At 37.7% G+C, this 25,217-nt stretch overlaps 1 protein-coding gene across 9 annotated transcripts in view; it reads right to left on the bottom strand.

Moving 5' to 3' along the window:
• Positions 1-10,024: 10,024 nt before the first annotated feature.
• The window catches only part of RBMS3 (RNA binding motif single stranded interacting protein 3), a 689,820-nt gene continuing 674,627 nt past the window's right edge, over positions 10,025-25,217 (bottom strand). For 5 of the 9 annotated variants that reach the window (XM_015853918.2, XM_015853917.2, XM_032442362.1 and 2 more), the window contains 3 exons: positions 22,715-22,795; positions 20,187-20,314; positions 10,025-16,356 (listed from right to left, as the gene is read on the bottom strand). In XM_015853918.2, coding sequence (XP_015709404.1) covers positions 16,350-16,356; positions 20,187-20,314; positions 22,715-22,795 — 216 coding nt within the window. In that variant the 3' untranslated portion in view covers positions 10,025-16,349. Of the gene's footprint in view, positions 16,357-20,182; positions 20,315-22,714; positions 22,796-25,217 lie in introns of those variants that run through there. The other 4 variants (XM_015853914.2, XM_015853919.2, XM_015853923.2 and 1 more) reach the window with 1 other exon arrangement.

Genomic DNA, 25,217 nt, shown 5'->3' with positions numbered 1-25,217 from the left:
ATATTCAGTTCCAGGCTGCCTTAAACACTAAAGCTGTTCACTTTGACTGTCCTGCTCTGTCAAACTCACTGATGTTGATCAGTAGACACTGATGTGCCACTAAAATCACAAAAAGCTTAAGTAAGTTATGGAAAAAGGTAAAGTTTTAAAGTTTTCCTAGTGCCTCTAACAGCTGTTCTCATCCTAACTTGGTCTGAGATAGATGGGTTTAAGTCTTGTAAGTTTATCAAAGAGCCAAAATCTTTAACTGTAATGCATCCTATGGTGAGCCATTCTACAGCAGCAAGTATTTAATTGAATACAAGCTTTTATTTTCTTTTTATTTTCTTTCTTTATTTTTTTTTTTTTTTTGTTATTTATTTATTTACTTTTTTGGGATGCCCTGCCAACTTAATCTGGCATGAAATTTCTCTATTTCTCTCAGTAGATGAAATTTGTGGGAGAGGGATGTGTAAAAACAATCTGTTTGTAGGAATATTAAAGAGTAATATTTGCCATGCAGACAGGGAGGGCCAGTCTCCATGTTTTATTTGGAGATTTTGGGTTGGCTTTCTCAAAATTCCATTTAGTTCCTGAAGGAATAATAACAAAGAAAAGGACTAGTTACTTTCTAAGAGTAAGCTGTTGACTTCAAGGACGACACTCACATCCAACTAAACTAAGCCCGAGGGAGTCTGCCTTAGAGGAATAAGGTCTAGTTCTGTATAAGGTTATATAAAACTGGGTCATTTGGTAAAATTTATTTCATAAAGAATTATTATGTGTATTTACAGTTATACCGAAGATTATGAATCAGATATAACACCATTACGGTTTCCATGGCAGAAATTAAATCAGTAAAGCCAGGGATTGCTGTACAGAAACAAAGAAACAGTTGAGATCTTCATTAGTGAGGATAGCTACGTTATCTCTTGCTCATATTCTTTTAAAGGTTGCTTAGCCTACCTTAGCTTTCTTATCTTCAGATGAAGACCTTGAAATGAGTCAGGAATCTGACATCAGTTAAATGATGATACAAGATGTTTCAGAAAAGGCTGGAAAGCGTGTCAATGATTCTATGTGTCACAAAGAAAATACTCCAGAAGATGAGACTGTAAGCACACAGGTGAACAAGCACATATGTGCGTCCATGTGCCAGCTGATAATTACCTTCCACTGGTGAGCCACATGTGCCATCTATGCTTGTTTTTCATTCCTTTTCATTGCCCATGTTCTCCCTATCCATTTTCTATTTAGCACTTATCTATCACATCCCTCCTTTCTTCTCTCAGAAGACCCTGTCCACCTTTCTGAGGGCCAGCAAGCTCTCTCAGTGAAGCAGATGGAAAGGCAGTGCAGAAGAAAGGTGATATGACTAAGCAATAATCCCATCCCTGTTGAGATAACATCCTAATCCAATGGCAGTTTTTCTTGAAAAGCATTTTGGATAAGATGTTATGACTTGAGCCGTGGCTAAACCATCTTTATCATCAGCAAATTAAATTTACTGCTTGCCCTCCAACAGCCAGCATTGTCAAAATATTCTCAAAGCTCAGCCAAATAAATAAATAAAAAAATATAAAAGGCTAAAAGGTAAGATTTCTGTTTCTACCACTGCCTCATTTCTGCTAGTCTTGTTTTTCACTTGTGTTCCTTTGCTTCTCATTGCTTATATTACGATGTCTGAATCACTGACTTCTCCTCGTGAAGTCAGCCAGTAAATTCAGCAGAAAAACTCTTATTGAATTAATTGGGAATAGAACTGGATTTACTGTCCATTGCTCTAATCTGTTAGATTACTTTCCTGCTGCTATTTCTTTCTTTTATATAAATAAACTAAGAATGTTGAGATGTTGTGCTTATTGGCCAATGCAGTTATTGGAAGAATTGAAACTTGACAAAAGCAGTGGTTATCTTTGAAAACAATCTTTGTATATTTTTAGCAAAGTTTGTTGCCTCTAGTTTCAACTCACTACGAGTTGATCAAAAAAGAGACTTTCATTTTCTGCATAAATGAAATCATTTTTCAAAAACTATGTTTCCCTTTTTTGCTGTCTTGTAACTGAGCTCCTCCCCGCTCACCACCACCATCAGTACAGTCCATTAGCAGAAACTTTTCCCCCAGTTTCTCTATCTGAATTCAGAAATAGAAGCTGTGGATGCCCCACAGCTAGGCTGGATGTGGCTTTGGACAGCCTGGTCTGGTGGTTGGCAGCCCTGCCCACAGCAGGAGTGTTGAAACTGGGTGATCTTTGAGGACCTTTTCAACCCAGGTCATTGTATGATTTCATGAAATAACAAATGGCAGAGGGGTATTCATTTGTAGGACAGCTGAGCAAGTTCAGCAGTGAATGCCTGGAAGACTCCGTGATGTGCATTGTTATTGTGATTAATGACTTACTACTGATGCAGAACCATAAATTCATACAGGATGTTTCAAGAGTAGGTAAGAAAGCAATAGGTTCTGCTGTGCAAAGTTACACCAGGTTACAAGGTGGTGGCAAGGATTTATACAGCTAAATCTTAACAGATAAACAAGTGCTTTACAAAACTATATGTTTATATATGAATATGTTTCTGTTCTCTTTGTAGTTCTGGAAGCACTGTCTTTTCATTATTTGTGGGAGGGAGACTGGGTCTGTAGTGGCTGAGAATTCCAGAATATAAATAGAACTAGCATTTAACAAGGTAGCTGATTCATTTCTGCATAAAACCTTAAAAAAGGTCATTTGAAGACAATTTGTTTATGAACACTCACCTGAATTGAAGTCCTGCCGAGGAAGCCAGCCATAAATGGGAAAGTGTCACAGTTCTGGGAGCAGGGCAGGGGGTTGCTTTTAGCCTCAGTGGTTTCATTGCGGGTTCACAAAAGAGCATTATCCTGTGCAGCTCCAGTGTGATCTTTTAACTGAGGTGCTGCCACGCATCCTCACTCAGCAATAAACTCTTCTAAAAGGTTGTGGCACAAACTTACAGTGTAGAAAGTAGAGGTCAGTAGCTTTTGTTAACCTAGAAAGTATTTCAGCAATCAATGGCAAAGCAAGTACAGCTGGGGATGTATCATCTGCCGTGCTAGTTTAGATATCCCTTTCTGCCTGGAAAGGCTAGCAGAGCAAACTTGGGGCCTGAAGGACAATCGAGGATGTGAGTGCTCCTTATTAACAATTGTGCTTATCCTATGGATCAAGCTGACTCCTCTTTCTTCGGCTGTTGCAAATCTGCAGGAATGTCGTATGATTTTGTGCATAGCGGATGGTACCTTTGATGTAATTGCAAAATATGGAGAAAGGAAGAAAAACTCTAAAAAACCTCCAGCTGGTGTAGGTGGATATATAAGTGAAATCTAATATCATGAGAGAGTATAAAATTAGAAAAAAAACCTATCCTTATATATGAATGCTGTGTTAGCTAACACGGAAAGAAGTGGTGGGATCAGAAGTGTTTCAAACTGAGGCAAGAGGGCACACACAGCACCTCAAAGCCATAAGGATACCTTTTATACACACTTCCACATATATCACACTTCTACTGAGACCATGATTGTATTTATGGGATCCATGCACTTTATTCAAAGGTGCAAACAAGTCTCCTCCATAACTGATCCTTCTGGGCTGCTGTTTCCCTATTCCCTCTGCAGTTCCACAAGGTTTCCCATTACGTGTAGCCTCTAGTGTAGGGAGTGTTTCAGCTGGCACCTCTCACAGGTTGCTTCTGGCTCCATTCTTAACACACCTCGTAGGTATTTCCATTGCTTTTTCTGAGCTTTAATTACTGAAAATGTGCCTGTGCAGAATCAACTGACACTAAACTGATTTCCTCTTTAATGTCAATTGAAAAATGAGTTCCGTTTCTTGCTCCAAACACCGCTTTCATGTCAGTTATTTCATGAGCCCAGGAGACTTTTACTAGAGCAGCCAGCTGCCATGACTGGAATTGGGCCTCTTTCCACCAAGCTCTCGTTGCACAGCCTCAGCTATTACTTATTAAGTTCTGTGCTTACAGCGACAGTGCTCAAAACCTATGGGACCAGCCACTGTACAATGCTCTGCATGTGGTGGGAGGTGGAGTCATGGCTGCAGGGTGCTACTGTGCAGACAAAAGGAATAATGAGGTCTGTTGAAAGAAAAGGAGGTTCAGACGTTTCTTAAGTGAAGTATGGGAAAGGGTGAAGGTGCTTTTGTGTTGCTCATTATGGTGAAAAGATTCCCCAACTGAGAAGAAGGTGGGAATAGGGTAATGCTTAGGTCTTTCTCTGACCTCTGCACACAGGTCATTTTTCCAGTCTAGAGACTTGAATTCAGATTTTTTTTTCTCCATAGACCATATCTCTGCTGTGTCTGTTGTGCTGCATGGCATCTACAGCCATTAAGAACCAGGGCAACAAAAGCCCAAGTTTACATGGGCAAATTTGAGGTGGCTCAAAAGTACTAGCACGTGTTACTCGTGTGCATTTCTACCAAGAGGCTTTATTACTAAAAGTTTTGTAGGAAGAAGGCTGTTGGCTCTATAGTTGGCTTTTTTTTGTTGAAGCTTTGAGGAAAGAGATCCTGCTGATTGTTGTCAGGAGGAGCTGATGACATTTGTTGCAGAGATCTCAGCTGACATCTTGACAGTTATTTAAAGCTTGGGGTAGGTCAGACCCAGATAATTCAGAGGATCAGGCTTCAAAGAGTCATGGTCAACAGCTTGTTGTCCATGAGACCGGAGATGAGTGGCATTCCACAAGGGTTGGTGTTGGGACTGGCACTATTTAACATCTTTGTCAAGGACACAAACAGTCAGATTGAGAGCAGTTTCATCAAGACTGTTACACCAGGTCAAATGGTGTGGTTGACATGCAGCAAGGGAAAGGATGCTATCCAGAGGAACCTGGATGGGTTTGAGAAGTTCTCAAACCTCAAGAGGATCTCATGAAGATCAACAAGATGAAGTACTAGGTCCTATATCTGAGTCAGGGCAATCCCAAGAACAAATACAGGCTGGCTGATGAGTGAATAGAGAGAAGTCCTGGGGAGAAAACCTGGGGGTGTTTGATTGATGGTTCCTAAATTGCTCTTCAGCCTGAGCCAGCAATGTGTGTTTGCAGCCCAGAAGGCCAGCTGTATCCTGGAAAGCAGCATGACCAAGAGAGTGAGGGAAGTGATTGTCTCACTCCAATCTGCTTTCATGAGATCTGCAATACTGCAATCAGCTTTAGGGCTTCCAGCATAAGAGCAATATGAATATGTTTGAGCACATCCAGAGGAGGGCCATGAGAATACTCAGAGGGCTAGAACACACCTCCTGTGAAGACAGAATGAGGGAGATGGACTTCTTCATCCTAGGGAAGAGAAAGCTCCTAGGAGGCATTATAGTGGCTTTCCTACAGGAGGCATACAGGAAACCTGGGGAGAGACATTTTGTCAGGGAGTGTAGTGAGAGGAGAAGGAGTAATAGCTATAAACTAAAAGGGGAAAATTAGATTAAATATTAGGAAGAAATTCTTCTCTGTGAAGATGATGAGGCACTGGAACAGATTGCTGGATGGGACTTCAGGCAGCCTGATCCAGTGGGAAGTGTCCCTGCCTATGGCAAGCAGGTTGGAACTGGGTGGTCTTTAAGGTTCCTCTCGGGACAAACCCTTCTATGATTCTATGATTTTATAGATGTGTATACACTGATTTACACAGTAAAATGATTGTTTTAAATGGATTTTTATAAATAAGCAAAATCAAGAGAAACTTCACAGAGGACAAAAGCCACCATCTTTCTTCCCTCAGGTCATGACCTTAGCCTGCAAACAAACATAGCATACATGTGAAGTTCTATTTAAGCATGCATATTTTTTTGTATTATTTTTTAATTTAGGAAGTAAGCCATCTCAAGGTGTAGTTCTACCTTACCAGCTTTGAGAATTCAGTTTATTTATTCATTTATTCATTGATCATAATCGTTATCTTAATCAAGATACCCATATGCGGTCTTTTCTGGAAAAGAAAAACAACAATTTGAAATATGAACAATATCAAGAAAGTAAAGAAACAAGAAGTCTAATAGACTTAGAGCTGCAATACTAATTTGCATTGCATTGCCACTGATAACTCCAGTGAGGTAAAATTGTGCTGATTAATGTTTAGCTCTGTGTGCAGAAGGGAGACAGGTGAGAACTGCAGAGCGAGGAAAGGGACCGGGGCTTTATTTTGTAAACTATCACTGCCAGAAAATCCTGGTGTAAAATTTATCATCCAGTGTTTCTGAGTCTTTCTTACTGATAGTGAATGCTTTTCTGTGCTATAGTGGGGAGGAGACAATTTCCTGGAATGGGTGTAGATCCCCTGCTTTGCAACATTTAAGTTTCCTCACTGCCTGCATGCACCTCAGCCATCGAACCAGATTCAGTTCTCTACCTTTTATCCATACATAATCAAGATAATTTGCTAATTCACTCACCAGTGTAGTTCAGGTTCAGTCTGCCTCACTCTTCCTAAACTGCAGCTGCATATCAAATGAAGTAAAATGAGGCAGAGCCTCACTAGCCTGGAAAGTTTCACCCTTCCAAATCATTTCCTGTCTCTTCTTTAGGAAGTCTGCCTGTTTTTCCCCTCTTTTTGTCCAGTTAGAAACAACCCTTAATATTCCTACCTACATTGTCTTTCAGGTAAGCACTCTAAACTACCACAGAGAACTTTGATGCTGAAATTCCTATTTTTTAAAATTTATTTATGAGAATTCTTTCCATGCCTAATAAAAAATAATGTATTTGGGGAAGAAGTAACCATCCCAGCAGAGAATATGATGTGGTTATTACCTATATTTTGAAGGCTTTTCCTAGGTGCTGTATAGGCAAATGTTAGAAACTGCCTCAAAAACCTCACATGACACATGCCAGACAGGATGCAGTGTGTGAGTGGGACAGATACCAGCTCTACTTACCAGAGCTGAAACACATTATTATAGTACACATATTTTACACAGATGCATTGACTACTGCTGCAGCCCAGGGAGGTCCTGGATATGGAAGTATTCTTTGTCCAGGAGTAGGGTTCTTGCAGAGGCAGATTCCTCATTAGGACCACAGACTCTGTTTCTAGCATATAGTGAACACAGAACAACAGAACCACAGAACTGTTCACTGCAGTGAACACAGAATCACAGAACTGTAAGGTTTGGAAGGAACCTCTGGAGACCATTGAGTCCAATACGCTGCTGAAGCGGATTCCTTGTAGCAAGTTGCCCAGGTAGGTGGCAATCCTGTTCCAATGCTCCATCACTCTGACAATGAAGAAGTTCCTCCTTGTGTTAGTGTAAAACTTCCTGTATTTCAAATTCTGCCTGTTGCCCCTTGTTTTATTGCTGTAAATACGTTGTGTTCAAAGGGAAAGCAAAGAAAAATGGGAATTGTAATAATCTCCAGCCTCTTCAATGCACATGTAAGACCAAAGAAGAGACAGCTTTATGGCTAGTTCTCTGAACAAATAAATAATTGCAAACAGTTCCTGTTTAGGTGAGGCCCTCTTCCACAAAGGCAATTCGATTGTCCCGTGCAGTAGAAACAACCTTGTCATAGGCATCTTATCTCAGTCCTTGCTATAAATAACATTCAGTTATTCACCAGTATTCATACAAATCTTTAGCATTGTTTAAAAGTCATTTGGGTTTCCAGCATAATCTTTTTTGGATTGGAGAAATATCTCAACTAAACCATACCGTTCTGCACAAGATACCTCAAGATAATTTTAGTAGCAGTTATTCTGTCAGCTGAAACTATTGAGTAACTAACAGTATCTTCTCAACAGCAGGAGATGCTACCCATAAGCTTCTCCTGGACCACATTTTTTTCCCGGGAGAAAAAAGGAACTGGATATTCTCCAAGAACTGTCATTTCCAAACAGCTGTTTACATTCCAGAGCCCTCATAGTAGAATCAATATGTGAAAAGGGAAATGTTTTGGAAAGCAGTCCTTGATCTCTGTACTACAGCCAACTAATGCTGTGAAAAGTAACCAGTAATGCTGAAACCCGTCATATTCAGCTGCATCTGAGGGTCCAATAGAAATATAAATCTCTTACTAGATTAAGTGGATAATTTTTCCTTCACTTCATAAGATTTGCAGAGCGTGACTTTTTTTCTCTGGGGCCCCTGCATGTTACCCTAATAAATATTTATTTGCTCATTTGGAAGTATACATAGGACATAATACCTAAGAGATACAGTTAAGAAACCACTGGGAGATGCTGTAAAAAATGAAACTTTTTTTTAAAAGAAATTGTAGCTTTTTGGGCCTCTTGGAGACTTACCTCTAAAGCAAGAAAACCAGGTTGCTGGGGTGCTTGTTAAGAAAATAACAACTGATCACTGCTTGAAGTTGCAGCAAACTGAGAAAGACAGCACTTTGCTGTGGATATTGGAATATCCACTTTTCTCCTGATGGCATGTTCAGTTCTATTCATTGTTGAGGCACAGGTGCACGAGTGGTTCGCATCAGGAAGACACACATGTATTTAGCTATACCAAAGGACTCGCACTGCACCTGAGAATGAATATACATAATTTGAATTCTGTTGGATAGGTGTACATGTCTAACAAGAAGGAGAGAGAGAGAGAAAGAAGCTTAAAAGGACTAATTTCCTTATTGCTTTACCTTCCTTAAAGCCCCTTCCTGCTTTTCTCCAGTTAGTGATTACTGTGCCTTGGTATCAGTAAGATCTATCTGTTCTGCTTCTCCCTACTCTTCTATATAAAAAGAGCTTTAAAAGTGGCCAAGCCCTTCTTTTCATGACTCCAAGATGGCTGAATTCTACAAAAGACGGAGAACATATTATCTGGTAACAAATGATGAAGTAGTTAAATAATAGGTGCAAATCATACTTTCCATCTTTTCTTGGATGTTTCAACTTTTTCAGAAGTATTTCAGTGCAGTAGAACTTATGTCCTCAGCCAGACACACTATGAACTCAAGCTTGCTCAGATTTAAATAGCTGCATCACTTTAAACAGCTCAACTTTCAGTTTCTCCATTTAAAGCGGTGTACACAACTAGAAGTTTATTTAGTTGCCATTTATGTCCCTCCAAATAAGTTCAGCAATGTATTACTAGATACCTGCCAGACAGGCTTAATATTTGCCTGCCAAAATACTCTTGAGTTCTGTGCAGCCCCAGGACCACTTCTGCCAGCAATGAGTTATCACAGTGTATTGTGCTCTGCTAAGTCAGATGAAGCCTTTTGCACAAAACAGTCTTCTGAAGACAAGACTGGCAGCAGTGATACAAGGAGCAGAGGCACAGGAACTGAAGGGAATGAGCAGCTCACTATCATGGGACAGAAGGAATGTGTGGGGAAGGGTACAGACAAAACCACAAACCACATGGAGTGCTGAAGGAGAAAGCCACACTCTTGCTAGGCTGAGAGAAGAGCATGCTACAGTTCCCAACATGGAATAAAGCTCCTTGGCAGAAGGAAGAGTAACTGGAAACTTCCTGTCTGCCTTTGCCTTCTTCACAGGAATGACTCTCATGGGAAGACATTTATGCATGGCAATGTGAGAGCCACTGATGGAGGCAGCCATGGGGAAGCGTGCCAAGTGGCTTTCTTCTTCCCCATGAGATGTGGCCAAAGAGGCAATTTATTTCCAGTTCCCTTTCAAGATGAAGTATGGCTTGCACTACCACTGCCTGGGCTGCACTTATTCTGTAAATAAAGATTTTCAGTCTTCCATGTGGCAACATTTGCCCTGAAGTCACTCTTCAAAGAAAGAGTGTCACTCCTCAGAGAATTCCTCTGGCAGGTGAGCACAGCGGAGGGCCCAGACAGCAGGTACCCACTAGTGTTAAACGTTCTCGGTGCAAGAGTATTTCTCATATTTCACCTCCTAACATATGGGTGGTAGTGCTGCTGTCAGGGTGGCAGGGCCGTCCCATCTCTCTGATGTTCTCCTTGCTCTTGGTGAAGATGCAGAGCAGGCATAAGTTGCTGTGAAGCCATCACTGCTCCCTTTATGCTCTGCATATGTGCCTTGGCCTCGGGAAACCTCTGCCCAATGGTTCCACAAGAACACAGTCACCCAGCTCTTTTCTTTATTTTTTTATTGAAAGCTTCATCAAAGAAAACAGAAGTTTAAACCTAACATCCACTGATCTACAGAAAGCCCCAGGAGTGGGAAAATGGCAGCTATTAGGACTGTGGTACAAATGGAAAACATAAAAAAAACAAAAACAAAAACAAAACAAAACCATAGCAGTACAGATCTTTCAAAGACATTCTGAGACATCAGCACACAGATGCCCGTATAAATAAGGTTCATAATTTAATGGATAACGGAGGTTCTGTATTCTACATTTTGGCTACAGTGAGGTCTGTAAGGGCTTTAAAGAACCTCTGTCCCATTTCTGTGATGCACATTTCTTGATAGGAAGTTCATCTGCTTTCAAAGCTGCTTTGATTTTCCTTATAGACAGAACCTGCTCATTCTCCTTTAAAAAGGAAACAATACGATGTTCCTATATGAATTCTGTATGCTTCCTGGCTTTTACATAAAAATGTTTTGCCTCTGAAAGATAGAATTTTCCTCCACTCTGGAATACAGCATATTTCATAATACTTTAGTTACATAAACATCACGTTCTCTTCTCTAGGCTGCATTTTTGGGCTTTTAAAAATATAACTGCCTGCAAATTCCACCAAATTCATAACATTATTATCCAAGAGAGAGACACTTAAAGGCAGAAATTATCATTGGGCAGATACTCTCTTGGGATAACAGTTCCAGATCTTGGAAGGTGCTTACATCTTGCAGAGTCTGGCTCTACAAGGAAACATGGATTTGTGAACCTGTCAAAGGCTGATATTTTTTTTACTTATCACAAGTGAAAGAACACAACTGTCACTGTTGGAGAATGAAATCTTGAGCGACTGAAATGAAGACAAGCATTTTTGTCATCATGGAAAGCTAAAGCAACTGTTTTTCTTTCTTTCCACTTTTTGGACAATTTTTTTTTTTTTCCTTTCTTTTTTTTTTCTTCTTTTTTTTTTCTTTTTTTTTCTTTTTTCTCAATTTACTGCTAATTTTAACACAGAACAGTAATAAAGGGGAGAAGAAAAGGTCTCTTCTTCTGCCTTCTTTGAGGCACAAAGGTGAATAAATTTCTGGGGTATATACAGAGTCCTGATGTATGTGGGTGACAGGAGCAGTATAGAAAAAGCTGGTGCTTTTTTTTTGCAGGTAAACAACTCTCCTTCCACTGTATCTTTGCTGCGTGCTAAGATTCCAGAAATCTGCTCCAGTGAGGGAGAGGAGAAGTTTGCCAGTCACTCAGCCCTCCTTCTGAGAATGCGTGCGTGCATGATTGTGTATATGAATATCAGAATTGAAAAGAATCATTATTACTAAAGCCAATTGTCAACTAACAGAAAAGACCACTGCACCAAATGCCAGTGTTTTTCTTATTTTCTGTTTTGCACTTCCATCACACCGTGACTATTTCCTCAGCTCACATGGGCTACCTAGAAAGATCTGTAAAATCCCTTACCCTAGGACACTTCTTTTGTTTTGGGGCCAATTTCATGTTAAATAAAGTTTTGAAAGGAAACGTTGACCATGTGTGCATCAAAAATTACTATCTTCAACTACCACATTTGGTCTCACCACGAAAAATGGATTGATTCATTACTTTAAGCACGCTATCACTCTTTAGCATGACTCTTACTGTACGTGGAGTTCAGTGAATCTGCCTAAACCTTGTTTTGCTCATGTCAACCTCAGCATTAAAATGAAGTGGCATGAGGAGCACCATCAAGCTTAAAATCATGAAGCACAGCAATTTGTTCAACACTTTGCATCAGTATCATCCTTCAGTACCATAAACAACATAATATAGATCCAAATACTATGACATATTAAAAATAAACTTTATTACAATGCAGGCTTCCTCAAATTTGCTGAGTTTTGCTACACATACATACATAAATAATACCCTTTGTTTGATTTTTACCTGTGTAAAAATCCATTTGAGTGCTTCAGCCCATTGCCCACTGAAAGTTTAAGCCCTCAGTTTCTCTAATAACCAGCCTTTATCTTCCACAGTTGGGCATGCATCCATAGCAGAAGATAATAGAATGTGATGCAATTGCTCTCAGATATGCCTCATTCTGTATTACGGTGGATTTCTTGACCAACACAACCAAGGCAGTCTCTTGGTAAACAGAACTATACACGTAAGCACAAGCTAAGGACATTTCAAGAGTCTGTTTCACTGGAAGGCAATAGGAGGACATTCACAATTTGAGGCCTGACTGTCACAGGTGAAAAGTGCTTACAAAACCAGCAGTAGAGCCAGATAGGAAGAGTCCCTCAGCAATCTCACTGGGAACAGCAAGAATTTTCAGTGCCCCGATCTACACTGCACCTGCAAATATAATACTCTCTTTAGTTGCACTGTATCCATTTTTTTTTTTTCTCAATCTTAACCGACGAGCCCAGGTATTCAGATTTTCTAGCCATATTTTGTATTTCTCTGACACCCCTCCTGTATTTATCTTTTAAAGTAAAAACAAAAATACCAAACCTGAACATTCAGATTCGACTATTTACAAGAATTTAGGTGTGATGGAAAGTACATACGCAGTTCAGCTTATGGATTTGATGTTGCTTCTAGACCGCTGGGACAGGCACCATTGCCTTAGACTTCTAGAGTTGTTTCTGCAACCTTTCAGGAACCCTCATGATATTTAAAGCTAAATTGGCAAGACAGACATTGACTCTACAAATTCTGATCTTAAAAAAACAAACAAACAAAACAACAAAACAAACCAAAACAAAAAACTCCCAAATACCAACAACCAAAAAACCAGCCAACCAACAACTGAAAGAGATAACTATAACAAACTTTCTGATAAATCTTATTAGCCTGAACATGAAGAACACCAGTTTTAGAGTTCAGAAGCCACCAAGTGTTCTAATGCTATGACAACAACCATGCAGCGTATTGCTTTTCAACTGCTCTCTTTTATCTCAACTTGTAACTTTTACAAATAAGTTACCAATTTCCATACAATTTGTATGTTCCCGATATTTTTTTTCTTACCTTAATATTTATGACTGTTTTATACTCAAATCTCACATTTTTTATAATTCGTAGTCTTTCAAGTACCAGCTCACTGTTTTTGGGGAAAAGTAAGACAATCAATCGTATTTAGGGAATCCATTTTCTTTCCTCTTCTTCCTCTATTTCTTTGCTCTTTTTCTTTTGATTTCATACACTAATAAACATTGCAGCATGGAAAAAAAAAGGAACATTTCTAACACAGAATGCACTTGAAACACTTTAAAGTGACAGGCATCGTTATACCATGTTGCCTGCCTGGCTTAATAAAAAACACCGAGATTGCTTAAATTTGTTTGCTGAAAAAAATAACAAAAATGTTTCTGAATGTATAAATAAAGCAGCAGAGTTCTGAATAGAAATAAGAAGGTACCTCAGCATATTCATCAGCCACATGGTAGCTACCTTGTAGCCTCATTGTTGATAGTAAATGAGACTTTTTGTATGTCACATTAGAACTAACACAGAAACAAATATGTTTATTTCATATCGAACTGAATTGTGCCTGGGGTTATCTCTATTTGTACAAAGAATTCAGAGACAGAAAGAGAGTACGTGTAGAAAGGAAGAAAATAAGGCTAGATTGATTTCTCCCCCGTATGCCCTCCAAATAAAGAGGGAACCTTTATCCAAGGCCAAAAGTCAAGTGCCACTCTCAAAAAGCAACAAGTAATGAGACAGCATGTGGAACAGAAAGAGATGTTTGAGTTTCTTTATATGTATATGTGTTTTTGTTTGTTTGTTAGTTTTGTGTTGTTTCTTTTTCTTTTTCTTTCTTTCTTTTTTTTTTTTTTCTGAATTAAAAACAGGTTCTGGGTATTGTTCTTTTACTTTGGCATAATCTGGTTTTCAGAAGTGCTGAATATCAACAGCTACTCTGGAGAAAGCATAAGTTTTACCACTTCTGAAAATCAGGCCTTCTTCCTATGGTGAAGAACCACATGAACTCCCATTCCCATCTTTTATACGTTGCATATCTAGCAGCCATTTACTTGGGAAACCCCCTCCCCCCCATACTACATTAAAAAATATGATCTCGTTTTATCAATTTAAAAAAATAACTGTGTACTTTCTCCCCTAAAAGTCAGTTTAGGGAAACAGATCTCTTTTCAGAATGGTGTGACTGAATCAGATTGAACCAATATATACGTTTTAATTTAATTATTTTTAATGGATACCCTGTCTCTAATGCACCACAATAAATGTGATGAAGCTTCCCCTCTCTTCTGGATGGAGAGAAGTTTAAAGATGTTTGGTTTAATTTCTACTTAAAGACATACGTGTATGTGTGTACATATTTAAATGCTGCTTCTCTTCTGCCTCCTTGAGGAAAAAATCCCCTTTTGACTTGCTTTTCACTTTTTTTGGTTGCTTGGAAAAATCAAGAGCTGTAATCCAAACTTCTCTATGGAAAATATCTGTCATTCTTAAAACAGGTTTCAGTGGATTCAATTTAGTTAGTGTCTTTTCTGCCTAATCATACTAATTAGTGATTGTCAGCCAACATATTAAGACAACGGAAATCATAGCAGAGAAGAATAATTAACTTCCTGCCTGGATGACAACACTAGCATAAGTCATTTTCAACATTTCTGCTTGCACGGGAGAGCTAAAATGAGAACAAAGATCAAGTTTGCTTTCTGTTGCATTTAACTGGCAATTAAAATGCATCAGTGAAAAATGAACACAGAATTAAGGTGGCTATGCATGCTGGACGATGACAAAGACTGAGGAGAAGAAATGAATCTGTGGTATGTTGGAATTCAGAAGGAAGACTGTTGTTTCAATAGAAATACCAAAGATCAGGCAATTTAACAGAAAAACTCATCAAAATTAAAGCCCACCTGGACAGATTAGTTGGTAACTCACTCCACTTGCTTTGCAATGCTCTCCAAAGCACACCATCAACAAACTTAAAATACCAACTATTCTGAAATTTCCACTAAAAACATATGCAGTATGTAAAACACCAGTGGAAGATAGTTTAAACAAACAAGAAAGTAAGAACTGGTCCGGCCATGTAGGTCAAATAAAAATTAAAAAAAAAAAAAAAAAGAAAGAAAAAACAAAACCTCTATCTTCTGGACTGCGTTAGGGTGTCACTTCATCTTTGGTATAAAATAGGCCATCCATAGGCTGCATTTGTTCACAACTAGGAAAGACTACAGAAATTGTCAACAATTTCTTCTATCTATTGCTTTTTTTTGCACTTTTTTGACCATAAGCTCCTATCTACTTAAGTTTTTTTAATGCTCTTAAGCTAGGTTTTTGCAATGTGACAAGCAAAGCAGACTAAAAACTTCTTAAAGCTCATAAAAAAGACTGCAGATAAAAAGCACTAATGCTTTCGCTAGCGATCACGCTTTGTAAATAAAAAAATCTGCATTCTGCAAGAAAAAACCCCTGCATTCCCTATAATGCAGCAAGTTTTTTTCTCAATTCAATAACTTTACTGTAAAATGCTTTAGCCTTCTAGATTTTTTTCTGTCAACACTTAAGACAAAGTTCATAAAAGTCCCAGCATTTTTCCAATCCTTTCAGTTGCCACAGTTCCTTTATCATCAACTTTTCTTCAAAAGAAGAAAATCATTTTCTTTTAAACTGTACAGTTTATTTTTTGTTCACCCCAAAAACTCAGTCTATTAAACTTCTTCTGCACCAGCACCGGTGTGAGCAGTTTCAATTCATTCTCGGGTTTTCTAACAAGACGTTGACAGCTTGCCTTGAGAGCCTTTGACGTCCTTAAAATTAAGGCAATTAAGATTCAAGATAAACCTTACCTAAACATTTCTTTTTTAAAAAAAACAAACAAAAATAAAACAAAAGAACCAAAAACCACTCTAGATTTAAAACAAGAAGAAAAAGAAAAAGAGAGAAAAAGAGTAGCTTAATTGTTGAGGAAGACAATTGGTTTTCATCTCAACTTGCTCCCTCTTGACATCATCAGTTTTTCTGTGTTAAAAAAAAATATCTAGCTACACCTCCGGGTAAATTCGGAATTCAGATGTTCATCCAGATGAAATGTCAACCCAGCATTTTTCCTTCGGGTTTTTTCTTTAGTTATCAACAACAACAACGAAAAAAAAATAGCAAAAATAAAGTTGTCAGACTACATGACGGAACCATTTGCACAGCACATAAAAACACTGTTTTGTTTTCGTTGGGAAAGGTAGAAAAAAAAAAAAAAAAGAAAGCATTCATTTGACGCCTGTGCAAACTGGAAGCCAACTTCTTGTTCAGTGAAGTTTCTCCATTCAAGGCAATGATTTCAGACCGACATTCTTCAGTCCTGTTTATTGTCTGTAAAAACAATTGAATTAAAGTGGTCATTAAGTCAAAGCAACTTTGAAATAGGCTCCTCTCTTTTTTTTTCCCACCCAATTCTCTTTAAAAGTTATCCAAGCTAAACTAACTTTGCAGCTGTTTAAATATGATACAGCCACTAAGCTGAGAATAGTCAGGGAGAAGCAGGGAACTCCTGCTTTGGGGACGTTAACACATCCTAAGCAGATGACTTCAGTTCTGTTAATGCTATGCTTAATGGGCAGTTTAACTTCACTGAAATGAGATGAATGTGTGGCTTAGCACTGTGTAAATATTTCAAGAGTAATACAATAAGATAGTGGATATTTTCATAATATTAAGTGGCACTATTTGTTTTGGATACTAATGATAAAGTGAAGGATAAAATTACAATAAAAGGAAACATCCAATTTACTAACAAGAACACGTTTTCTGATGGCAAGAGCACTGACTATGAAACAGCCTGCTTAATGAGCCAGTTACGGCTAACTAAGAAACATTTGAGATAACATTAATTAATATTATTATTATTATTTTTAATGGATAGTGTCATGTCTTTCTAAATTTAGCACAGAGAACAGGTTAAACAATCAAAATTATTTCATTAAGACGATAGCACTCATTTTGTGTTTTGGAGGTTTCACAACACTTAATGATACATCTAACAAAACTTACGCTGGCAAGACAACATGAGATCCTTGGAGAGATATACATCCTACTTATAAACACTGTTAAATGTATCAGTGAGCTATCAGTAAGAACTAGTTACTGGATCTCCTACCATTCCCAAAACTTGCACGGAAATAAACCTTTTTCAATTCAAGTTCAACACAAGGCAAGCTAGCACCTTTACCTTTGCAAGCACTAAATCATTTGCCTTGCTTCATTTTAAAATAATTACACTCTTACTAGGAGTTAAATTGCAAAGGATGCTGACAATCTAACATTTGCCACAGAACAACTACTTCTCCAGGATGGTAAACATAAAATAAATATTGATTTTAAACATGAAATTTGCTAAAGAACATTTTTATTGCACGAAGCCTTAAAATTAGCATTTTGAATGTAATAACTAATTGATATGGAAAGAAAAAAATAATGAATGAAATATTTCCTTCAGGGCTTTTGAAGCAGTTCTCAATGTCTAACTTTGCTTGACTCCTAAGATTTTACTGCACCTCTGAGTAGGGTGGACACCACATGCCTGAAAGGTTGACTGCGTCAGAGGGTCACAGCACATTCTCTAACATAACCTGGCTTGGAGCTTGCCCACAAAGGGCCCCTGCATTCTTCCTACATTTAAAATAAGAGTGCTTTATGCAGAAGACAGTTTTGTTTAGGAGTAAGAGAGTACAATTTCCAGAAGGAAGAATCTCCATTTAAAGCCACTTCATAGATTTCACACTCTTTTATGTGGAAAATTAAAGATTTATGAGGAAAAGAGGCACTGTGGGTCTAAAATAATTAAGGTGATTTCCTCACAGAGTTCAGTTCTCTGCTCAGAAACAGAGGGCTGCTTCTCCTATATTGCTCCACTGCTAGAAGTCGGGTTTTTGACATGAAGTTATCATTTCTGAACATCACCGGGATGCTCTAATTGAGCATCCAGAATATTAAATGAAACAGTGCATCTGCTGATGAAAAGAGAGGATCTTAAATTTTGTCTTTGGTTCATTTCTTGCACACAAATATAGCACAGGATCCTGTATTTTCCCTCCTTTGTGGCCTGCAATGTTATGATAGTTGCAGAGAAAATAAAAATAAATAAATATACTGTTAGAACTATTCTCTTAACTGATAAGCTCCTATGAAAACATTTTTTTAGTGTCTGCCTTTTTCTTTACATATATACATGGCAAAACCATTATCTGGTGAAGTTAATAACTTCTCCATTGCTTTGCAAACAGCTGTTGTACATTAGACATAGTGCTTGCTATTAAAAAATGTGCCCTTCAAAGAGAAGATGAATAATATTTTATTTTAGTTGAAAACAAACAAACAAACAAACAACTATTTTGTTGTAAATTAAAGATTACTACTGAAATACTCTGCCAGAATATTTTTACTTTTATTTTTCAAGACAGATTGTCTATCATTTTCTTTCTACAGCTTCCCCCATTTTCCTGCCCACAACCGGCAGACACAAATAGAGGGCACATTTCAGTTAAAAAATAATAAAATAATCATAATAAAAAATCTGTAATGGATCAGCCTTCATGATTAAAAAAGAAGTTCCTCTGAATACAAATGCTTGTGCCACTAGAACTGAGACAAGGCAGTAGCTGACAAGGAACGAAGAGGGATCTCATTCTCAAGAGAAGTGAGAATTCACCTCTTGAGCAGGAATACCGTACTCATTTCAATAATGAATTGTAATGTAGCTTTCTTCTGCATAGGAAAAAATGGCAGAAGCAGCTGATCGCATTCACCTTAGGAGACTTGAGTGAAAGGGAACTGGAAAATGGGAATGGTCAGATCATAATCCCTTCAGAACACAGTCATCAAAACCAGTGAACAGGATGTCACTGTCACATTCATTTATCTCTTTGACTGCTATATTCTGTTAGATTTTGACATCATTTATTTACAGGTACTAGAGAAGCTTATGTCAGAGGAGGTACACATGAATAGACTGTGTCTCCAAAATATAGCACTGGATGCATAAGTATAAAGCTGGTGATCAACTACTTTTGCGATATATACATATAAAAAATATGGCAGTGACATATGAAACAGTGACAGCTTGTGTTTCATGGCAGCCAAAAAGGACCATTGTATGATTTGACACATTTCTCATTCATGTGTTAGACAAATAAATCTTCCATTTCCAGAGGTCATAAATGAAGTAAAGCAACTGACAGATTGGTGTAATTCTAATTGTTTCTATATTGTAGCATATGCCTCCTAGCACTCATAGCATGAGAAGTACAATGTCGTGATGCATTAACTGACATACCACATGATTTTCTTGTCTTTTTGTCTACTTTCTTCAACAAAATAAAAATTAATTCCTCTTTTTACAGTGAAGTGATGTTTAATGTACATGCGTTAATAAATGATTGCTTTTGGAGCACACTGAAATTCCTACAGTCCATCCAAATTCCTATATCTGTGTGTGACTAAGTTCTTGACTAAGCAACCTTGTCTTTTTGAGGATCAATTCTATAATGGCAAAAGGAAAGACACTTGATGATTACTCTAAATTTGAAAGTGTTCAAAGTACAGCCATCAGCGTGTAGTTCTTAAATTTTCCAAGGTATTCCATGGGAAGCAAATAAAGTGAGCAGAGGATAGGAGAAATATAGAACAGTCTTCTCCACATCGTAATTGTTTCCCTTGTGTTTCCAGTTTCTGCCCACTTGGTGTCTGCATGGCTCTGGTTTTGCATTCTCAAAAATACCATCTTGGGGCAATTTATGCTGCTTTACTAACCATATTTTCAGAAATGAACTTTTACATGTGTACTATAATAATTTCACCACTGCAAAATCTAAGCTTTCTGTATTACCTTCGATGCCAAATACTGGTTTAGCCCAGCATGATCATTGCTAATACAGTTGTTGAGATCCTTCCAAGTCCACAATAAGCAGAGAACAGATAGAGTGTAGTTTGGCAGGCACAAACTCAAAGACAATCTGCTAAGATGTGGCCATCTACTGATGCTACATCAGTACACAGCAGTGTTCCCCATATACTACTATATATGTAGAATTCATTTGAACTCAATGAAGCACCTGCTGAATTTGTACGGCTGAAATAGGAAGGAGATTTGGCCTACTATTCTGAAGAGGTAAAACCTTTAGGCTACAAAGGATATGCTTACTTACTTAGACTGTTGGTAAGAATATGCAGGTGCATGTTCACTGGATGTTTCCACTGTCATCTGTTGCTGTTGACCACTGGCTTCCTGTGATGAAGATGCTACTGTCTGTGGAGAAGTATCAGCAACAACACCCTAAGGAGTCAAATAAGAACATGAAAGGTTACCATTTTTACTCCAGTTAATTACATAAAGGAACTCAGTATGAGATCACCATTCCTATATTTCTCTTGGATTACTGTGTGGTTAAAAGAGTTGGGGAAAGCAGAACCATATGCTAACACAATAAATTCTGTAAGTTCACAAAGAGATAATCCAGCAATGAGAATCTTCCTTAGGGTACCAACCTCTCAAGTATGTCACTCTCACAAGCTGAACTGGGAAACACCTATGCATTTTGGAGCATTTCTCTGTCTACTTAAAACCAAAGACAAAAACTCTGCTTACTTCAGTTAAATGTGAATTTTACTTTTTGTGTTTCTTATAATGAAAGTATGGCTCTCTGATGTTCATTTATTTAGTCCAACTACATAGTGGAATCACTTTAATTTCCCTTGAAACGTGATAAAGGCAAAAATTAAGTCCACCACCTTCCACCATTGCATGTCCAATGGAATTCTAGCTGCCCTAGAAAAACCCTGCACTCTTGTACACAGTGTGTTTATGCATGTTCTCCTTCAAGGATAAATTTACTCCACTCTAAGGATTTTACTAGTTAAGTCAAAGCTCCAGTAAAGTTTTGTTTTAATTGTAAATTTGAGAAGAAAAAAAAAAAGTGATTAGATATACAAATTTGATGTGCATGGTTTTAACATTATGTTCTATTTCTTAACCTGTCTGGACAGCCTGAATAATATTAATTCTAATAATACAGCATGCTTTCAAAGCGATCTGTATTTTCTTGCCTTTACTCTCACATTTGATGTATTGGACACAAAAATAGCACTATCAGATCTCTTCAGGAAACAAGCTTTATTATCGTATCACATACAACAGAGCCAGAAGAGGGAGCACAAACCACTTGATTTGTTTTCATTTGAGTCCTATGTAAACAAGAGGTAGTTTATTTCATATTATCTGTGAAAAAGTGTAAGTTTCATTTCTCCATTTCTCAGAAATTTGTCATGTCTGTTGAGACTGTATTATCTTTTTTTCTGTGTACTTCCTTGTCTTTATGATTCTGCTATTGTCCATCTTGAGAATGTAAGCTCTCTGGGGTAGAGACCATAAACAATAGCAATAATAAACATCATTAGGTCAGATCAAGACTGGCTATATATTCAGATAATATTTGATTACTATAAGATGTTACTTCATTGAGCATGAATATAACAACGGGTGACGATGAGAAGAGCTCAGGAAGAATTAATCTCTTATTAGCACTGGTCAGTACTGATGGATGAGTCTGTCTTGACTCCACCCCACTATCTCCTTTAGATTTGGATTTGTATCTGCCTCATTTAATACCTAAGAATAGCTACTAAAAGAGGCACTCATGCCCCATTTGCAACAAAACACAGCTTAGAGGAATCTTATCTTCTAGTGAAAAAAAAAGACTGAAGATTTGACTGGCACAGCGTGACAAAGAAGTAGAAGCCTTTTCTGAGGGCTCTCATTTGGAAATTTCAGTAATCACAGAGAACTGGGAAAAAAACAAGATGAGTCCACTTGACTGTTGTTGGTGGAGCCATGCCAAAAGTATCACTAACACAGAAACTTCAAAGTACACAGCAGGAACAGCACCAACTCCGTACAACTGAAGTATGGAGACCCTAGAAACCTCATATTACTCTACAGAAGGGAAGAAATTATTAATAAAAAGGAGTAGCATCAAGGAAAGGCACACACTGAAGAGGATGACAAGTCACCCCTCTCTCACTGTTCTTGGTGGCCCTTATAACGCTGCACAGAAGTGGAGGCCGAGCTGAGTCTCCTGGCACCTTGTGGTCTACAGGGTTGAGTAAATACTTACTCATTAGACTGTCATCAGCATGACTCAGCCCCAAGGAGGGAGGGAGCGAATCCTTCCTCAAGGATGAAAAAGCACTCAGTCAGTGCAGCAATCTCCACGTCTGTATATACAAGAGGAAGGTTTCCATTGCTCAATCACTTTTTCTGGTTGCTAAATATTTCAGCAATTACCTATACTTATTAAGGACCACATCAAACCTTCTTGCAATCTTCTTTTCTTGGAATCTCTTTTACATTTGTGGTCTGCCTGCTGGGATTGTTTTCCTGTCGCTTCCCATCTCCCCTCCCATGTATGTGGGGAAAAAGACAGTCTGATGTTTTATTCCACGTCCTGCTGTACAGCAAAACAAATGCAAAAAAAGAGCCCTTGCAAATAATAATAAGTAAATTAAAAGGGAAAATAATGAAGAAGAATGTCAAAACTTAATTTTAAAAAAGCTGGAAGATGTGCCATTCCACAAAGTGATTTTAGGCCTATCTCAAACAGCAGGTACAATGAGGCATCATAAATATAAGTGTTCTGTTACCCCTTCATTCTACTTTCATGGAGGGAGGTAAACTTACTTCAATAGGGACAGCTGTTGGAGGCACAGGAGTGTACTGGGGAATGTAGGTCCCTTGCATAGGTGCAGCAGCAGTCATGTACTAAAACAAACCAAAGACAAACTGACATTAGAAAACTACAGTCAAGTTGCAAAAATAATCATATTGGAAGCATGACACTGTTTCTATTTCCTGTATGGAAATACCTGATTAATGTACAGTCTTATTTACTTTGATTGAGGATTTTAGAGAATTGTAAGATCACCTTCTAGGTTTTAAAAATCATAATCTTGAACTTCAAAGACAGGTCACACTTGATTACAGGCAATATCGTATTCAATATCTTGCTGATATATTCAGATTGTATTACTTTTCATTTGCTTATTCAAATTGAAAGACTCTTATTTGTTTTTATAAACAAAACAGTGAACAGGCATGATAACATATATATACACAATATATATCGTATTTACAGAGACAAACAGTCTAAAACAATCTTTTAGAATCTTATTTGTCTTATCTTAATGACACCTTCAAAATATGAAGCTTGAAATTTGACAGATTTATCACTGTTTATATTTAGCCCTATCATCAAGAACATTTGTGTTTACAGTTGTTTGTGATCCAAGACAGTAGAAACAATGGAAGAGGTAGACATGTTTGGGAACACCTGCTTTTGAAAATGGTAGTATTAACTAGATTCTTATGGATCATTCTTAATATCCAAAGATCTCTTATATAGATTTTGAAGCTGCTTCCAATTGTTATTACAGCAACACATGCTATTTAGCTTCTCTAAAACATTTTCTCTCACCAGTACTACAGAAGAGTATTTTTTTCTATTTTTTTTTTCTCATTTGTAAGTGCATATGGATTTTGCCATCGGTATGACACTAATCTCTCTACATACAGCAGTTCTTAAAAAGCTCTTGAACTGAACGCAGCAGATTGTTCAAATTTTCAAATAAAGTATCAATATTAAGCTATTGAATCCATACATACTTTTCTTTCTACAACCCAGTCTCAACTGCATGTCTTCACTGACAAGAATCTCAGGATGTGCCCAATCACACAACGGACTGCATGACACTGTCTGGCACTTCCACTACATGTTATCTTCAAAGACATGCTGAAGATCTGAATCACTCCAGAATATATTTGATGAATTTCAAAATGAGTTAAATATAGCTTTGCTTCCTGGCGGGGCTGGGAAGTGTTTGAAAGATTTTATTCTGCTGTTTACAGTAAAATTTGCATTTAAAGAACTCACCTCAATTCTAAACTAACTGTCTGGTTTGATATGCCTGTCACAAACAGGTATTATATAATTACAAAGAGGGGTACAGACTCTGAAGCAGTGCTGGAGAATGGCAAATTGGGAATCTAAGAGCACAATTCTCTAATCTTCATTTGAATAAAAAGAAAAACAAGCATTTAAGTGAAATTGGTTTCTCCTAGAAAAGGCAGTGAGAAATATAGGTGACATAAAATGTACACTTGCAATATAAGCAGCATGTTGTTGTGCTGAAAATCATTACAATATTTGTGAATACAAATCCATAGCATTTTCCTTCCCTTCAGGCAGAGGGAAAGGACCATTTCCCCAGTGCATGTGTGTCTGTATCAGGACATGATTTTCTGCAGCTCCTTTTTCTTCTTTTTCAAAATGAGAAATTAATAGTTTTCTTTTTTTTTTTTTTTTTTTTTTTTTTAATGAATACTAACCCATCAAAGACATTAGGCCAGTGATCCCTATTGTACTCAGTGCAGTTGGGTTATTAACCTGCCTTAAGGAACTGCAGCAAGGTGTTTCAGAGCGGCTTCATTCTGCTTTGTAATGCTGGGATTACATTTGCTGTGCAGTATTGTTATAAATGTGTCAATATTTAAGAATAACCAGAAGCACTCTTACAGTTCTGCAAAGACCTACAAGTATTTTAAATACCTGCCTAGCCTTGCTTCACTCGAATTTATAAATATTTTAATAACAAGTATTAATGTAAAGACTAAACCGGCCTTATTCATCTTAAACTTCCTCGCATTTCTTCGCTGAACCCAGCAGATCAATGCAAGACTCAAGAGGTGCAGTTATCTGCTATTCCCTTACCTTGCACATAAACATACACAATTTTTAATGCACAGATCTCAAATTATTCAGCGGCATTTTAATTTAGGCGTCTCCACCTTTTACAAAATCCTCTGACATTGAGTTATGTAGTACAACAGCTGAAACTGTCCAGGAATTACTTGATGTCTTTGCTCTCGAAGCCCTGTGCTTGGTAGTGCAAAGGAAAGGAACATTCCAGTTGTGCCAGACTCTATAAGAAACTGCAGGAATGTGACTTTTCCCTGTATATGATATATTCTTCTTGTATTTATGTTCACTGGTAGTGATTCAACCTTTTGATTAAATCCCTCGTAGTTCTGCAATTAAAACAAGTTATGTGGGCAAAATTATTTGTACCAATGGCATAAAAGGTATAATTGTTTGGCAAATTATTTGATCATCATAAAAGTTAGTCAA

This window comes from Coturnix japonica, chromosome 2 (genome assembly GCF_001577835.2).
Source record: "Coturnix japonica isolate 7356 chromosome 2, Coturnix japonica 2.1, whole genome shotgun sequence".
NCBI lineage: Eukaryota > Metazoa > Chordata > Aves > Galliformes > Phasianidae > Coturnix > Coturnix japonica.
This window is presented reverse-complemented; position numbering and strand designations above follow the sequence as displayed.